General features: G+C 38.0%; 1 protein-coding gene across 2 annotated transcripts in view; it reads right to left on the reverse strand.

Moving 5' to 3' along the window:
• Window positions 1-18,103, reverse strand: part of LOC126236489 (arf-GAP domain and FG repeat-containing protein 1) — a 118,717-nt gene that overhangs the window by 42,829 nt on the left and 57,785 nt on the right. For both annotated transcript variants that reach the window (XM_049945841.1, XM_049945840.1), the window contains 2 exons: window positions 16,334-16,534; window positions 13,108-13,245 (listed from right to left, as the gene is read on the reverse strand). In XM_049945841.1, the coding sequence (XP_049801798.1) occupies window positions 13,108-13,245; window positions 16,334-16,534 (339 nt within the window). The remainder of the gene's footprint in view (window positions 1-13,107; window positions 13,246-16,333; window positions 16,535-18,103) is intronic.

An 18,103-nucleotide genomic window follows, 5' to 3' on the forward strand; every position in this document is an offset into this window, starting at 1 on the left:
GTTTTGTAGAAACACAAAATTTAAGTATTTTATATATTTTCAATGAAAATTTGTAGCATAGTGTAATGTAGGGAAAGCTTCCCAATGTGGAAATTATACTTCTGATGAACAATAATAGTTATTGTTGAAACAGAGCAGCTATGTGATGCTCATGGTGTATTCACAGAAATATACGGTATGGTGTAATCAGGCATATAATCACAAAAATCCATTTTCAATAGTGTCTTGGCATTCAGCCGTACCCTATGAAATATTCACCAAGGCTGCAACTGGCAGATTCTACCCTATGATGCAACAAGGAAATAGATGTTAGAAGGTTGGAAGATACTATTCACAGACTTCATCTGCAAATAATAAAATACAGCTGGAAATACTTTCACCTTCTGTAGTATTACTGGATGGCGGAGTAACAATGCCAGTATACAGACGCGTGGCTACAAAAACCAAATCATAGGTGTCAAATTATTGGACAAAATCACTACAATAGCTACTGAAAAAACACCATACATATGGTGTCAAAAGAGGAAAATGGAGGGCACTATGAGCAGCACTAAGGTTATCAACTTTACAAGAAACTGTATATGATGTGGATGGACAAAGTCTTGAACTTATGAAAGGGATTGCTGCAGGCTCAAAGAAAAGCAAAGGCAATAACAAAGCAATTCTTGGAAACAAGAATTGGATTAGTGCATTAATTAACTTAAAAAGCAAGGCACGGATAACAAACAATTCAGGTACTTGCACAAGTACAGAGGTAAAAATCAATATAAAGGGAAGACAACAAAAAATTTAACACTGGAAAAATTTACACAAAAAACAACATGGAGCAAACATTTAGGTACTACATACACAGTAATAATGATGTAAATTAAGTCACCCATTGTCGTGTCCACTCTCAGAACAGTAGATGGGCCCGTAGCACCGGACTGGCAGAACACTGCAGATTTTCCTAATGAAAACAGTGCTTCCCGATGACTCAGAGTAAAAATGGGAGAAAAATAAAACATTAATGAAGTGAAGATTGTTTAAAAAGGTGACAGTAGTTTTGTCCTTTGTGTACGAGGAAGCAAGAATGGCTATCATGTACTTATAAAAGTGAAAGTACCCGGACTAAATGAGATAAAAGTAGTACTTTTACACAACAAAGCAAGAAATCACTCTTATCTGACAAAGCTATTAAATAAGTGTGTACTGCAATGTCAAATCCAGCAAATGTGGAAGAAATGACAGAAGCAGCGATTCTAAAGGAAGAGGACAGTGAAGAACTACTGTAGCCAAAGATACACCTTCCTATACATATTGCAAAATGTGGTGAGCATAACATAATAAAAACTGGATCTAGTGAACAACAACACAACACAGTACACTCATATGGAGATAGCATTTGTGACCATATTTCAGCTATAGCTGTCATTCATTCTTTACTACTAGACCTATAAAAGTAAACTACCATTTCTTTACAGAATCTATGGAAAACAGGTTCAAACTTCTGATTACTTTACAAGTGAATTAATGTGAGAAACATTGATATTAAGCACATAAGTGAGAAAAAATTTAGCAAACATTTAATTTTAAAAAGTTTCCAGAGTGAGATTTTCACTCTGCAGCGGAGTGTGCACTGATATGAAACTTCCTGGCAGATTTTAAAGAGTTTCTTGGAAGTCGCTCGTTGCTCTCATTAGGAAACACAGGATGAATAAAATCTCGGTAATTTAACTCCATTTTAAGCAAATGCTAGTTTTTCATGCATTTAAGTGCTATAACTTCGTATCTCCTGATTGGATAATGATAATTTTGAAGTGTATTCAGTGATATATGTGGATACTGTCTGCAAACTGTGTTGCAAATAAGAGGTGGTAATAATAAAGTAATACATTTTAATGTCATGCCTAATGCTGAGTTTTCACTACATGAACAGCAAAAATGTAATAGGTGATAAACTTTTTTTTTTTTGATCATTTTGTGGGGGTCAATGAGAAAAAGTTTTGTGAAGATTTGAAATTGTGTGTAAACTTTATTGCAAGTGACTAAATACTCTCATTCCTAGAGACTGGATGAATGCAGTCAGTTATGCCACCTCATACACACAGTTTCTAATTGGAATAGTTGTCTAATCATGTTAAACTTTTAACATATGATTATCTCCCCTAATGAGTACATTATGACAGTATTTTATATTTGGTCAGTAATTACACAAAATATCGAATTTTTGTTGTCCTACGCAACAGGTACCTGGTTCCAGGATAATGTTTTAGTAATCCAGACGTAGATGGATATGGCTAGTGTAGTGAAGATCATGAGACTGCTGTTCCAAAGTTTCTTAGGTGCCTTATGAGTATAAAATGTTAGTCCACTGCCGAGCCGCCGCCTGGCCTACATGGTTAGCGCTCGGACCCTTACGCCAAAGGTCTCGGGTTCGATTCCTCTTCCAGCACTTTTTTTTCTTCTTCTGTTGCTTGCAAAATTGCAGTGCATTGTTACAGGAGAATTGTGAAATTAATTCCCGGGAAGATTGTATAAAAATTCATTGTATAATTCACCATCAATTATTGTCACCAATATTCCGAGACATGATTCAATATGCCTGGTTTGCCTCAGAATTGTCAGAAACTCTAAACATTTTCATAAATGTTAATGGGGCATGTTTTTGTACAGATTTATTGCAAACGCCCTGTGATTGTAAAAAATCCGCTTTTATATGTTGCGCTAGATGTCTCAAAAATTATTGCTTTGTTTGTTTTTACGATAATTACCACTGCGGTTCTTGTTTATAATTATTATATGTATAAAAATTGAATGTTTTCCAATTGACTTTGTTATTCTGATTAAAAAGGCAATGTTTCTCCTCATATACTTGACAATGAAAAATGGAAAACCCACCGCCATGAATTGTGTTGTTGGACAAAAAGAAAATAATTTTTATTCAATAATGAAACTAATTTGTTAAAGATAATGTAGGTTTGGGAAACTTTCTGAATAATTGGTGGAATAACCAAAGAAAATGAAACAAGGAAAAAAAAGTGCCAGAGGGGGAATCGAACATGAGACCTCTGGTGTAAGAATCCGAGCCCTAAACACGTAGGCCAGACGGCGGCTCGGCAGTGTACTAACATTTTATACTCATAAGGCACCTAAGAAAATTTGGATCGATTTTTCCCGGGATTTTCCGGGTAGTGCGTCCTAATATTTTAACCACGTGAGGTGTTAGAGGTCCTCTTTAACCACACAAAATTGCGGACAAATCCCCAACCCCATGGTCGTGCTGTCTCCTTGTAAGTCATGTTGACAGGGGATAGTTTGTTGTGTCTTGGTAAACCAATAGATAAGACATAAGACATCATCATCATCATCATCATCATCATCATTATACCTAAACTGACCATATCCAAGTACATTTGCATGTGTGAAAGTTGTAATGCAAATGTGGCAAAATGCAGGTAGCTAACTAGATCAAATCAAATTTGTTTGGTTTCAGAAAGGGGAGGAAAAAAAAATAATTTTTTTTACAAGATGCTATAAATAATATTCTGCGTGCCATAAATGACACAATCAAAAGTATGTAGTGGATTAAATTATAGATATTGTAGGGACAACCTCTGGTGCTCATAGCTCGTTGTGCAGTAAATAGACTTGGACACACTAAAGTGTCTGCATTATAGATTCATGGACTAATACACAGCTTAAAAAATGAAGTAGTCAATTCATAAACACCATTTACAGAAGCAAACACTGAAATGTTCTATTATAAGGAGCAACTATTTCGAATATCAGTATGAAGTTGCTGCTGGAAAGATTTAAACCGAACAGTTAAGGTAAAAGGTATCGTAGTCTGAGCATATGGCCTACTGTTACCATAGAACACCCAAGAACCAAATTAGAAAATAGTAGTAATATGGGATTACAACAAAGAATAGAATAGAATCATTTTATTTCCTCTAATTATTTTTCATACAACTGGCTTCTTCATAGGTGTCAAGATTTATACAATAATAAATTACACACACAGAAAATAACTAACTTATTCGAAAACGAAAAGATTTTCTTTATCACTAAGAGTAAAAATATATTATAATGATTAGTTTCTAATAACTCTTCAACCGAAAAGAATTCATTGTATTTTAGCCAAGTTTTTAATAAGCTCTTATATTTATTTAAACAATGGAAAATCCAATATAGAAAAAACAATATTATGAAATGGATAGTTGCTACTCACCATATAATGGAGATGCTGAATCGCAGATAGGCACAACAAAAAGACTTCCAGAAAATGAGTTTTCGGCCAACAAGGCCTTCGTTGAAACACACACACACACACACACACACACACACACAGAGAGAGAGAGAGAGAGAGAGAGAGAGAGAGACTGGCTTCAGTTGTGAGACACCGAGGTCGTGTGTGTGTGTGTGTGTGTGTGTGTGTGTGTGTGTGTGTGTGTGTGTGTGTGTCGATGAAGCCCTTGTTGGCCAAAAACTCCCTTTCCGATAGTCTTTGTTGTGCCTATCTGCGACTCAGCATCTCTGCTGCATGGTGAATAGCAACTGTCCTATTCATAATATCCTTACTTTTAGTTAGTGGCACTACTGGTTGGTTTATTGGAGAGTAAAAGGATCAAACTAGAGGGAGTGGTAATGTATGAGCTAAATATGGTAGCTTACTGAAAAATTTTATAATCAAGTATTTATAGTCATTATGGACTATAGCAAGTCTTGAGGAAGGGAAATCCAATAAATGACCATTTCTTGTGTTGTGTACACACACATCAGACCTCATGTTGAATTTTTTCCAGATTTTCTCTGGTACATATCAAACAGTTATATATATACTGGTTAGGTAATGTCATTACACCAAGACATTTAAAGTTGTTTCTGCAGGACTCTGAGTGGTAATCCTATCAAACATCCAATTGTTTTCTTCTGCAATCTGGAAATACATTTAGCTCCTGAGGAACTGCCACAGAGCAATATGTAGTGCTGCAGATAAGAATGAAAGAAAGCAAAATATGTGTGTGTGTGTGTGTGTGTGTGTGTGGGGGGGGGGGGGGGGGGGGGGGGAAGAGTACACGAGCTAGTTCACTGCACAGATAATTTGCATTTTCTTTCCAAGAGAGCTTTCGGTCTACGAACAGTCCAAGTAGTTTCACTGTTTTATTTTCATTTTTGATCACATTTAGATTAAAAATTATTTCTTCTGTTTTTGTTTGGTTTATGCACAGCTGATTGGTACGACACCAGTGATTCGTTATTTGCGTTATTTCTCTGTTGTTGACTAATACACTTTGTAAATTCTCACCCGTGGTTATTAATGTCATGTAATGTCATCAGCATACAGTATATTCTGATGTGGCATATAATTTGAAAGGTCATTAATGTAGACAATAAACAGGAAGGGTCCAAGAACACAGCAATGGGGTATTTCTCTTTTTATTCGGAGTATTGCTGATCTCTGCTTATTTGCATACACAAGCTATAACCTATCGCTTAAATAAGATTTGAATAAACTGAGTGATTTACATTCTATGCCATAATATTTTAACTTTTGATGATTGTGTTATAGGACATTGAGTTAGATGTTGTTGTTGTTGTGGTCTTCAGTCCTGAGACTGGTTCGATGCAGCTCTCCATGCTACTCTATCCTGTGCAAGCTTCATATCCCAGTACTTACTGCAACCTACATCCTTCTGAATCTGCTTAGTGTATTCATCTCTTGGTCTCCCTCTACGATTTTTACCCTCCACACTGCCCTCCAATGCTAAATTTGTGATCCCTTGATGCCTCAGAACATGTCCTACCAACCGGTCCCTTCTTCTTGTCAAGTTGTGCCACAAAGTCCTCTTCTCCCCAATTCTATTCAATACCTCCTCATTAGTTATGTGATCTACCCATCTAATCTTCAGCATTGTTCTGTAGCACAACATTTAGATACTCTGCTTGAATCAATAAGTGTTCCAGATATAGATAGCCTTTTTTTCATACCCTTCATACATTATTCGCCGAAGCTTCAACTGCTTTTACAGTAGATAGATGAGACCTGATATCGAACTGTTGCTCATTTAAAATGATGTTGCTTTCAAAATAGTTTTGTTTTGGTTTTAGGGCTTCAAAATAGTTGTACAGATGTTTATGCATAAAATTTTCTATTATCTTGGATATGATTGGTACTATTGAATGGGTCTGAAGTTATTTGGGAGGTTTTTATCACCTTATTTTTATACATAGGTAAAGTAACTGAGCTTAAGACATTCTGGGAAAATTCCGTCATCTATTACTGTGTTAGATAGTGAAAGAAGTTTCATTTTGAATTTCTTTACTATTCACTTTATGATGAAACTACAGAGTCCAAAGCAATATTTTGTTTTGGGATTGCTTTGTTTATGTACTAATTTAATTTATGGATGTCATTTAAAGTGATTAGGGTCCGGTTAACAGGGCTTCTGCACTTAATGTAGAATTATAGATTGTAATGGTAGTGTTGGCAAAATTTACAAAATATTCATTGAGTGTATCAAAGTCAACAGGGATACAGTTTTACTTTTTAATTTTTACGAGACTTCTCTTTCAGAATTAATAGTAGCATCCTGAGTTTGTTAAGTTGTGGAGTAAACCACTTGTCGGTATGTATGATACTGCTTATGTGTAATATCAGTACGACATCTTTTGGCTACAGTGGGGCACATCTTTTCTACTATGCACTTAATCTCTGTCAGGGAACTGGAAAAGAATTTGTCAATACTTTTGCTATAATACATTATACAAGACCAATCTATTTCCTTTAACTGGTCTGTCATATTGTTTACGCTGGATTCTCCGAGTAGTCTATGTCAATTTTCAATTTGAAGCCATAGCCCTGCATGGTCTGATATTCCTAATTCTGTGACATTACAGTCAAGGAAGTCTTTGTGCGTATTACTAATTATACGTTATCAAGACACGAAAACAGTCTGGTGGGCTTTTGATTGAGACAATAGTGGTTTAATGACTCCAAAGAATTAACCATATGAATCACATTTTTTCTCTTTGTCCTTATATCTGTGTTAGTCAGTCTTGCCTACAATTATAACTTTATACTGTTTATATTTGGACAATTGCAATATTAAAGTATTAATTTTTTCTATATATACTATCTTATTAGAGCTTGGAGTTTGGCAAACTGAGACAATTACAACTTTTTAAAGTGCATTATAATTAGAGCTACTTCAAATATGCCTTCAAGGCATATTCTTCTAAGGTCAATGATTGAGAATGTAAATCACTATTGCTTTTCATGTAGATTGAGACCCTGCCATGTGACATGCTCTTTCTGCAGTAGCTTGTTTCTAGCAAGTACCCAAGTGGAAAACAACTGTCTATTATGAACTCTTTCAAACAGTGTTCACTAATGCATGAGACCCTATAGTTAGCTTTATCAAACCAGTTTTGCAGTTCATTGACTGTACCTCTAAGTGATTGTACATTTATATGAAGGAGAATACTGTTTTAGTACAGAATGGTATTTTAGTTTCACTGGGTCTTGCAAGTTCATTTATTTTCACTGAGTGATTTAAAGCAGTCAAATTAACTGCATGAACTAGTCTGCTGCAGTTTCCTCTTAATGTGGTTTCTACCTTTCCTTCGCTCGTATGTCATTTTCCCTAAAAAAAAAACGTGGTACTATAAAATGCATGGAAAGACTATCTTTTAAAATGAGATTGTTTCATTTGCGAATTTATTTATAATCCTGTTTATCTTTCAACACACAAATCTCTTTCCTTAGTAATTCAGATGCTCACCATGTTCAGTATACAGAGTTTTCTCTAGTTAACTAATATCTGCTACCTTGCATTTTGTGTATGTGGGGCACAGTTGTCTGATTTTAAAGTTGGTTTTACGGATCGCTCTGTTAACACACAAACTAAAGATAAGGTCACGAGTTTTTCATTTTATGTAAATCTAAAAAATTCTTCAAACCTTTTGTACAATTTATGACTTCATTATGTGCCACACCATTTGCACCAGTCACACAAACAACAAAATCGTTGTTGTTCAGTACACTCTTATGTTCAAAGATACCTTCAATAACATTTTTTTGTTCTTGTGTCAGGTTTTACAGTGCCAGTTGCATAAAAGTCCATATTCACAACTTCCGCAGTTGTCTGCTTGAAACAGCACATTGCACTTCTTTGTCTGCTGTTTGTTTCCTGCTGACTTTCCTTTTACAACTTACCATTTTGTAACCTTCACACTGACTGGAATATTTGTTTTCAATGTTTAAAAAGTCACTGCTGCTTTCTGATAACACGCTTAACCTTTTTGTGCACATGAGATTTGTTATATAAAACTAATTTTGTTGAGAGTGTGGCACTTTCTTAGCCACTTTGTTACTCATTTCTTGAGAAATAGGAAGAGAGTTTCGAGTTGTTTACACATTTTTGGCAGTTATTTACAACGGGAAGAATGTTTTGATTATTTACGCACTAAAGGCCATTTTTCTCCACTAGCGCACTGTAACCACTTGAGTTTCATAGCCTCTGTTGTTTTCTGTATCACTTTTGCACCTGGTAACCTGATTGGAATACTGCTTGAAGCTGATGTTTGTAACTCTCAGTTTTCAATTCTAAGATTAGTGATTTCTCATCTCAGAATAACAGCAACTGGTCGAATGCTATTCAAATATTCATTTAACTTCTCAATTTCACCTTTACACTAATTGCAATCACCATTTTTTACTATATAACTATAACTTCTAGTCATATTAATATTACTTGCATCTACATTTGCCAATATTAATATTACTTGCATCTACATTTGCCACCATCTTGCTGTCTTTCTACATGTATAATTAAGTCAGTGAAGGTTTGAGGATGCAACTAAAAATAATGTCTGGCAAGACTGTATGCATTTTTTCAAACAAAGTTGTAAAATACACATAAGCCCATAGTAAACCTGAATGGAAAAATCATCACTAGGAACAAAGTGTACTGATACCTTGGCAGTGAGCCGTACAAAAAACAAAACTTTCTTGACAATATATCTAAAACATGTTAGAAATAGGTCAGATCTCATGAACAAAATTGTTAATATCAGTGCCGATAACTTCTGGTTACCATTACATTAGTTTAGAAAATGCAAGGTCTGTTCAAAAAAATTCCAGAACTTTGTCCACAAAATTTTTTCTATTCTTCTCTTTTATTTACTGTACACGGTCTCCTTTGAAACACACTCCTCCGCAACTGATACGCCACTCCAAATGCCTTTTCCATTTCTAGAAGTAGTCTTGGTATGTGCGAAGCACCGTCTGAGAACTTACTTTCATCTCACTGATTGTTACAAATCTTTGTCCTTTCAACGGGGTTTTCAACTTTGGAAAAAACTGCCTGCAGCGGCCAGGTCTGGAGAGTAAAGAGGATGAGGCAGCACAGTGATTTCATTTTTTGTGCAATAGTCACACACCAACGTGGACAAATATGCGGGTGCATTATCGTGATGCAAATCATAAATTGTCTCGCCATATTTCAGGCCGTTTCTTTCTCACATTTCCTCACAGGTGTCACAACATGTTCTGACAGTAACCTTTAATTAACAGTTTGGCCCCGTGGCACAAATTCATGATGAACTAATCCTTCAAGGTCAGAGAAAACTATCAGCATGGTTTTGACATTTGACCTGACCTGATGAGTGTTTTTTGGTCTTTGAGAACCTTTCCCAACACATTGTGGAGACAACCTTGGTCTCAACATCATAACAGTAGAACAATGTCTCACCACCAGTTAAGATTCTCTTGAGGAACATCTCATTGTCATTTGCGCGATCCAAAAATTCTTTGCAGAGAGCCATGTGAAGTGGCACTGGGGCAGTAGGAACAGTGGCAAGAACATAAACATGGACACCGCCAGACACCCTGTCGTATTCTACGCGGTTCTTATAGTAACCCCGGTAGCCACAGAGGGAGGGTGTTCGCCGAACAGGAAACCAGGTTTCCTGTAGGGCCAGACAAGTGGAAGGGAAGCGGCACAAAAGCTGTTTCAACTCAGCAAGGTGGTGGAAAAAACCACGGGAATTCCATTGTAGGATAATGGTATCCGACTGTGAAGGCATGAAAGAACCAGGGGGAGGGGGGATAGGTCACGTCTTAGAAGCGCTCACCACCACCAATTTCGAAGTACCCTGATCAACTTCCATAGGAGCTGCAGGTCGAGCAACATCCAGCTCCTGAGTGGACGCTAGATGCTCCACATCATCTTCAGGTGCAGTGGTGAACTCCTTTTCTGTCTCTATGTCTTTCTCCTTTTGCTTTTTCTTCTTTTTGGTAGGATCCCGTTTGTCCTTCGGTTTATCAGGCTGAGTGGGTTTTTCTGACCCAGTCTCATGCACCGAGGAAGACCTGGAAGCCCTACAGCCCTCAGGTGGTGGCTTTTTCAGCCACTGGCTGACATCTGGAGGGGCAGTAACCATGGAAGGGAGGGCACCAAGCGATCCCTTCTGTGCGAGGGGAGCCAGAGGAATCGGGCACTTCTCCAGCGCAGAGGTGGGGACTGAAGTCCCCAAAGAAGGAGGGGTTGTTACTCCCGAAACAGGGGGCAGAGAACATGGGACATTGAGGTGAGAGGCACGTCCACAATCCCGACAGGTAGGGTTGGCGTCACATCTCAATGACATGTCCAAACCTCCAGCACTTAAAGCAGCGCATGGGAGGAGGGATGTAAGGCTTAACATCACATCGATATATCATCACCTTGACCTTTTCAGGCAGGGTGTCACCCTCGAAAGCCAAGATGAAGGCACCGGTGGAGACCCTACTATCGTTAAGACACATTGTACAAGTGGACACCGCGGCATTCCAGATTTGCACGGAGCTCGTCGTCGGACTGCAACAACAGGTCACGATCAAAAATAAGTCCCTGAACCATATTGAGGCTCTTATGAGGCGTAATGGAGACTGCAACATCACCAAGCTTGTCACAAGCAAGCAATGCCCATGACTGTGCTGGGGATGGTGTCTGTATGAGGACTGCTCTAGATCTCATTTTAGACATACCCTCAACTTCTCCAAACTTGTCCTCTAAATGTTCCACAAAAACTTAGGCTTTGTGGTCAGAAATGAGTCCCCATCTGTTCGGCTGCAAACCAGAAATCAAGGAGAATGTCTCTGCAGTATCCTTTCTTTCAGGAGTGCTAGTTCTGCAAGGTTCACAGGAGAGCTTTTGTAAATTTTGGAAGGTAGGAGATGAGATACTGGCAGAAGTAAAGCTGTGAGGGCAGGGCGTGGGTCGTGCTTGGGTAGCTCAGTTGGTAGAGCACTTGCCTGCGAAAGGCAAAGGTCCCGAGTTCGGGTCTCGGTCCGGCACACAGTTTTAATCTGCCAGGAAGATTTAATCCTAATGCTGGTTTGGTGCAGTCCTTCCTTGTCGCTTCCTAGCTAACCTCTTCATTTCAACTTAAGTGCTGATCATAACTGACAATCTGCCTTGTTCGACACATCTAGGCCTGCACCGCAGGTCTTACCCTCTAGCATCGTCCCAATTGTGGTTTTAAGCAATGACTCGTGTTGTTATATGTGCTCAAATATTCTTTTCATTTTATTATGTTCCTTGCTAGACTTTTTCTCACAGAGTCGTTGGAGAATATTTTTATTCCTTACTTGATCAAACCACCTGATCTTCAACATTCCTCTGTTACATCACAAATTTAACATAGCAGTGAGTGGTGCTCTCTTAAAAGGGTGGCGAGTGAGACTGACCACAAATTATACCATCTTCTGGCAATAACTGAACAATAATCCCTGGTGGAGGAGTTGTATTATCCTTTTTTGCTGCCCTTTAGCATTTTCAAGACAGATGTTTTCAGTAATCCAAACAGCCAAAACTATAAAAGGAAAATGAATAAAATATTACACTAAACTATGAGGTATATTTGTCAAAATTTCATGGAATATAGATTTACGTAGGAGTATCTATATGAGAACACAAACGTAAATATATTTTAGCTATCAATTCAATTATACTAATATCAATACATATGTGAGTACTTTAATTCACAAGACCATGTGCTTATTATTTCCATATTTCTTTGCTCACTGTTCGCGTGCTGGTGTTAGGAGGGGAGACAGGTCTACTAAAGCTTCAGTCCTTGCACCCACGTCAGTGTTCATTCGATGTACGGTTACCTCACAGGCCTAGTGAGTACAATGCACATTCCACACAATTACTTCATTTCTTTCTTTCTATCAGCATTTTTTTTTTCTTGTCAGAGATATGTTCCATACATGAGGTAATATATCATGTATTTCTTCAACGATGAACGTAGCTGGTGGTCACATTAATACGGCTTAACTGTGTAGACGCAAATGTAACTTTTTAATAAAAGCCCATAGAATGGCTTCAACAGAACAGGGTCAGCAAAAATACTATATGCGTGCAGCTGTAATTGAAAGAGTGAGACAAATGAATCTTGCAAATTTGCAACAAGGAAAAAAATCAACTACATTTAGCTGTAAATTTTGACATTTCAACCTGATGACAGTGACAACACATAGTACAGGCTTCAGAAGACACGAAGGTGTTGGAAGATTATACCAATATACGACATCGCATAGCTTACAGAGATTTGTCAGACCTGTGTAAAATGCGCACATATCTTGCTCAAGGGCGTCCCCGATGTGCTCAATACCATTTTTGTCAGCTCACGTATGGGAAGCAAACTAAAAGCTGTGCATAGACTGCAGGTTAATGTTTCATTCACCAATGAGAGACTATGGCCAACATTTAAGAGGTTTAAGTTCACTTCCTGCAAATATTACCTCCACGTAAAAATACTTCCAGCAATTGTCTGAACAATAGTCTTTTGGCTATTAAACCAATAGCCACAGAAATGTGCCTTTGAAGTCTTTCAACACAGGAGTAGCACATAAAAGAAGTGGGCTTAATTAAATTACAATGTCTGCCACAGTAACATAAAAAAGACAGACCCACAGACTAGCGCTAACTGTATAATAATAAAATCTTATGGGTATAATGGGATTAAAAATGGCCTACATTTTCTACATCCAGCCTGAGAAAAGAAGTTATTGATAAACTATAAGCTCCATACTTTTTTCAGTATATTACTAAATATTTCTATGTGGTGTCCTCTTACCTGAAAATGGGTTTTGCATCGCTGCTGGTTCAGGCAATGAAGAAACTCCACTGGCTGATGTGAGAAACTGAGAATTTTGAGATGGTGAACCAAATACTGAGACTGGGACAGTTGACGTATTTGGAGATGACCATGCACCTAAAATAAAGCAGATCTTATTAAATTAATGATCAAACAGAACATCTACTGATATTCATCAGCACAAAGCTAAAAAGTAAAATGTAAGAGACAGATACATGTTTGTGTCAAATGTATGAAACTTTCTTGGAAATTAAAACTGTGTGTCCGAGATCCTGGAAGCTTGCCTGTCATGAACAATACTCTTACCAACTGAATTATCTACGCAATACTCATGACCCACCCTCACAGTTTTATTTCCTCCTGTACATTTCTCCTGCATACCTAGCGGAGTAGTACTCCTAAAAGAAAGGATATTGCATTGTAAACTCCCACAGGCAGAGATTAGGGTTTAATGACCACCTGATGGTGAGGTCAATAGAGAGACAGCACGAGCTCATACTGGAGAAGGAATTCAGCAGTGCCCTTTTAAAGGAATGATTCCAGCATTCACTATAAGTAATAAGTAAGTATAAGTAAGTAAGTAAGTAAGTAAGTAAGTAAGTATAAGTAATAAGCATTCACTATAAGTAATTTGGATAGTTGGATGAAAAATTCATCCACAACCCTCCCAAAAACAAGTCCAGTGGCTTACCACCGTGCCATCTCACCTGGTTAGAGGCAGAGAAGGAAGAATATGATAAGATGAAGAAGAGAAGGAGGAGGAGATGCTTATGACTAGAAGTTATCCAAACAGACCTGGGTAGACCACAATAGAGGGGGGGCAATTGAGAGTAGTGGGGGAGAGGGTGTGGAAAACGACAGTCGCATGTACGCATTGTGTCAATAACACTTTTGCTCATAATGTACAAGCAGAATTCTGGCTACAAACAATAAATTTAAATCGTGAGGCTTTGAGGCTATTTCCATACACGGAATTCTGGAATGATACATAACAGCCAATTTTCTTATTCGGTTTCTCCACTTTTAGTGTGTTTGTGTTTTCTATTCTTCTAGCATTTTCCACCTGAGCATCTGGCAGATGATTTAGGAAAACCACAGCCCTTCAGTCACAATCTATTATGAGACTTCTCCATTTACAAATGCTGTAACTGCAGGGCTCTCTGTAGGTTTCAATTACTGGACAATGAATGAGAGTAAAAATACTTGCAAATCCGATGTGTTCTCTTGCTGGCACAAGGTAGTTGTAAAAAGGTGGGAGAGGAGGGAAGGGGTGTACATGCATTTTTGTGAGTGCTTTAGCTTGAAAAATTATTTGTCAAAAAATAACAAAATTTTCCATGTTGTTGAGCATGTTGATGAATAAACACTCCAACTATTTAGTGAGTTGTTGCCTTTACTCCTAAATTATTAACAATCTGTAAGAACTTTCCACAGCATATTTTAAAACCTTTTTATCAACATAGAATAAAAGCACTGCTGAAGCCAGAAAAAACTGAAACTGCTCAATGATGCAATAGGCCAACTGAGAATTCTTATTCAGCCACTCCACTTCAAGGAATTAAATAATTTAACAATGGAATGAGGTTACTGCAAAACCTAAAAGGTAATGTGGGCACAAGAGGAATGTGAACAAAAAAGATTTTAAGCTTATTTATAGACTTCTATCCCCTAAACAAAAGACTTGCACTTTTAACAACCAAACACATAACAAAATTATATATTATGATCAATGTGCTCACTTCCTTGCTCCAACAACAATGAGACTCAAACTAATCCCCTATAAAGGTGAAGAGATTTTGGAAAGATTTGAGATGGAAGAAAGAAGCAGAAAGCAAAATAATGAAGGTATATGGCACCAAAGAAAACTGAAATCATTGAGATTTATTCACATGATACATTGTAAGCCAAAGTAAAGTAGGAAAAAATAGATGTAATTTAAGTAAAAATCTAAAAGAAGAAAATCCTAATAAAAAAAAAAAAAACAAAGACCTCAAAACTGAAAAATATCAGATGTCTGACTTTTTGAGTTTGCCATGTGAATGAAACTGAATTACTATACAATGTAGGTGAGCATTTCCAATTCTGGCATTTCCCTTATAACCAAGAATATACTCCCAATCTGAAATATGTCAATCTTTTATTTATACCTGTAGATCCCTCTGTGTACAAAAGGGTGGAAGTGATAATGTGCTTCATATATCTCTAATAGGTTTATCAGTCAAAATCAAGTGCAAGCCTTTAACCAAACAACAGACTGCCAGTTCATTAAACACATGATGCACTTTTCCAAAGCAAAGCACACAGAAAACAGAGGATAACACAAAGAAATACTGAATTTTGCCTTCAAAATAATTTTTTACTGAGGTAAAATCATACAACCTTGACTGGATGTCATAAGAAACCATATCAATCCTGTAAGGACAATGTCTTAGGAGCAGCACTGTTGCGATAACAAGCACATCATACCGCCTCTAGTTAATAAAAGTTTGGCTGAGCTCCAAAAAATGAAAAATTAATATCCACAATTGACACAGATGACTGCCTCTACAGCCAAATGGTTAGCATCACTGCGTTCAGTGCAGAAGGACTCAGGTTCAATTCCTGGAAAATGCTCAGATTTTTCTGAAATAGGGAGGTCTGGAACGGGGTCCACTCAACATTATGAGACCAAATAATGAGTTGCTTGAATAAAGAAACAGCAGTAGCATCACTTGGATTCATTTACTGGCAATAATGGTTGGCACAACTGGCAACATGCTGACCTCATGTCCCAAGATCATAGACCACTCCTCAGATAGCCCTGCAGGCAGCAGTCAAGCCAGCCTGAACAGGCTTAAGGCCTAAACTCTGAGTGGGGTTAATGTTCTGTTAACACACCAAAGGTGGACAGTTAGAAAAGTTGTTAAAATATCAGCAGGAGGGGAGAGGGGGGGGGGGGGGACATCCGTTTGAGTAAAAACTTGGAAATCCAGGAATTACACAATTTTGCTGAAAATGCTTTTAACTTTCCATCCACATCTTGCTCCTTTGTTTTCAGCATTTCAACTTTTCCCTTGCTGGAAAGAACAAGATAACTTAAAGAGTTGGTGACTATTCCCCTCTGCACCACAATTTTTCAATTTGACCAGGAAAAAAAGAAAGAATCTACTGAATTTATAGCTGATTATTAGCAAAAACAAGAAGAAGAAGATGTTTGTTTACTCACCTGTGGCCCAGTCACCCCCCTGTGCATCCGAAGCTTGTGATTTCATCAGACTGTCTAGGTCTTTAAGGGCAGCATATCGATCCTCCGACGGTGGCTGGGACTGCATTGTTCCAGCAACACCCACAGAACTTGCCGATTTGCGCGCAGGACTTCCGAAAACATTATTACTCATTGTTGACAAAGCTGCTGCAGTAGGCATACCTGTAACATGTCATTATTGCTAAGCAATTGACTGAGTGTTCAATCCATTTGCCCCATTGAACATAAGTCACTGATTTCAAATGGCACATCTACACATCTACTAACCAAGCACTGCAAGTAAAGGTAGCAGGGCTGGCACAGTCATAACGAGCTAATGCATATACTGAATCTCAAGCTTTCGCAAGTTTGAAACTAGTCTCTCCATTTGGACAAATGAGCAGTAAGAAATGGGAAAGACAGGCATATGAATCTACATGTTCTCATGGCGTATTAATTGCTCCATAAAATTATGGGAATTCAGCTGTAACCATACTTAAGTCTGATGCAAATATTTCAGTTTCAAACTGTCCAGCCATCTTTGGAGCAAGGCTGACAGATGTTGAAGCACTCCAATCCATCTTATATATTGTGAGGGTGAGCCATGTGCATAAAAGTAGATGGCAGATCATGGTGGAAGGAATGGAAAGTAAGTCAGCAGAGATATATGCTAGCATGACCCCTCTGTGCAAAAGTACTGTTTCACAAATTCTGGTCAACAGAGGACAGTACCATTGTCTAACTGCTAGTGCTGGATTCCACTGCACTGGCAAGAATTAACTCACACAGACAACCGAACTGTCTCACTCTCAAATAGAATTTGTGAAACTTCTTTCATAGAGGGGTCTCTGTTGACTGTGTAGTATTTCTTGCTTCATGATCTTCCGAGTACTGATTAGCACTCATGTATGAAAGCAGATAGGAGTGCTTTGCAGTCACTCCATCTCACTTGGTCAGTAGATTGCAGATAGTTTGCAGCCAAAACATTAGTAGCAGATGAAGTACGGTTAAGGTTAAATTCCTGTGATTTTATGTATCATGTGCAGATGTAGTCTCCAAAACAAGTGATCACAACTGAGAGGCCTATTATTAATTAGCTCTTAATAAATTATATGAAACACATGAGCGTAAAAGAGGAGGGTCCATCTGGATAAGGGTGCTCTGATCTTTGTCTGTGAGGGGATGAGGACAATGGATTCACTGACTGAGATGGTGCCCAACGAGACAACTAAAATATCAATATGGGTAACATAACCACTTAAGAATGTTCCAGTAGATGTCCTGTTAGAGAAAATAAGGGTTCAGAACAAGAAAGTCTCAACAGAGAAGGATCATTAGCTGTAACACTGGAACTGATGGCCATATCCTTGTGGTAGAAGTTGGACAGAAGATCCTGAAGGCAATGTAAGAGCAAGACTTAAAACTGTATTTAGGATTCTCACAGGAGACTGACAGGGTGATCAAAGACATCAAAGGTGACAATGGCAGCAGTTTGGCAGCTGGAAGTGTTACAGATAAATCTGCAATACAGTAAGGGGACACCTTCTGTAAAGACAGGGGGTGGACATGGTCTTAATCCAAAAACCTTGCTCATATAAAAGGAGGTGGGGGGGGGGGGTCGGAAGGGTATGTAGATGTGGTACCTACTGTCACCAGAGCCAGACTTCATAATATCCTCACTAGGATACCAAAAAAAGCATGAGGCAGGTAAAAAGGGAGGATGGTGAGAACACTATGTCAGCACATGAGACA

This window comes from Schistocerca nitens, chromosome 2 (assembly GCF_023898315.1).
Source record: "Schistocerca nitens isolate TAMUIC-IGC-003100 chromosome 2, iqSchNite1.1, whole genome shotgun sequence".
NCBI classification, from domain to species: domain Eukaryota; kingdom Metazoa; phylum Arthropoda; class Insecta; order Orthoptera; family Acrididae; genus Schistocerca; species Schistocerca nitens.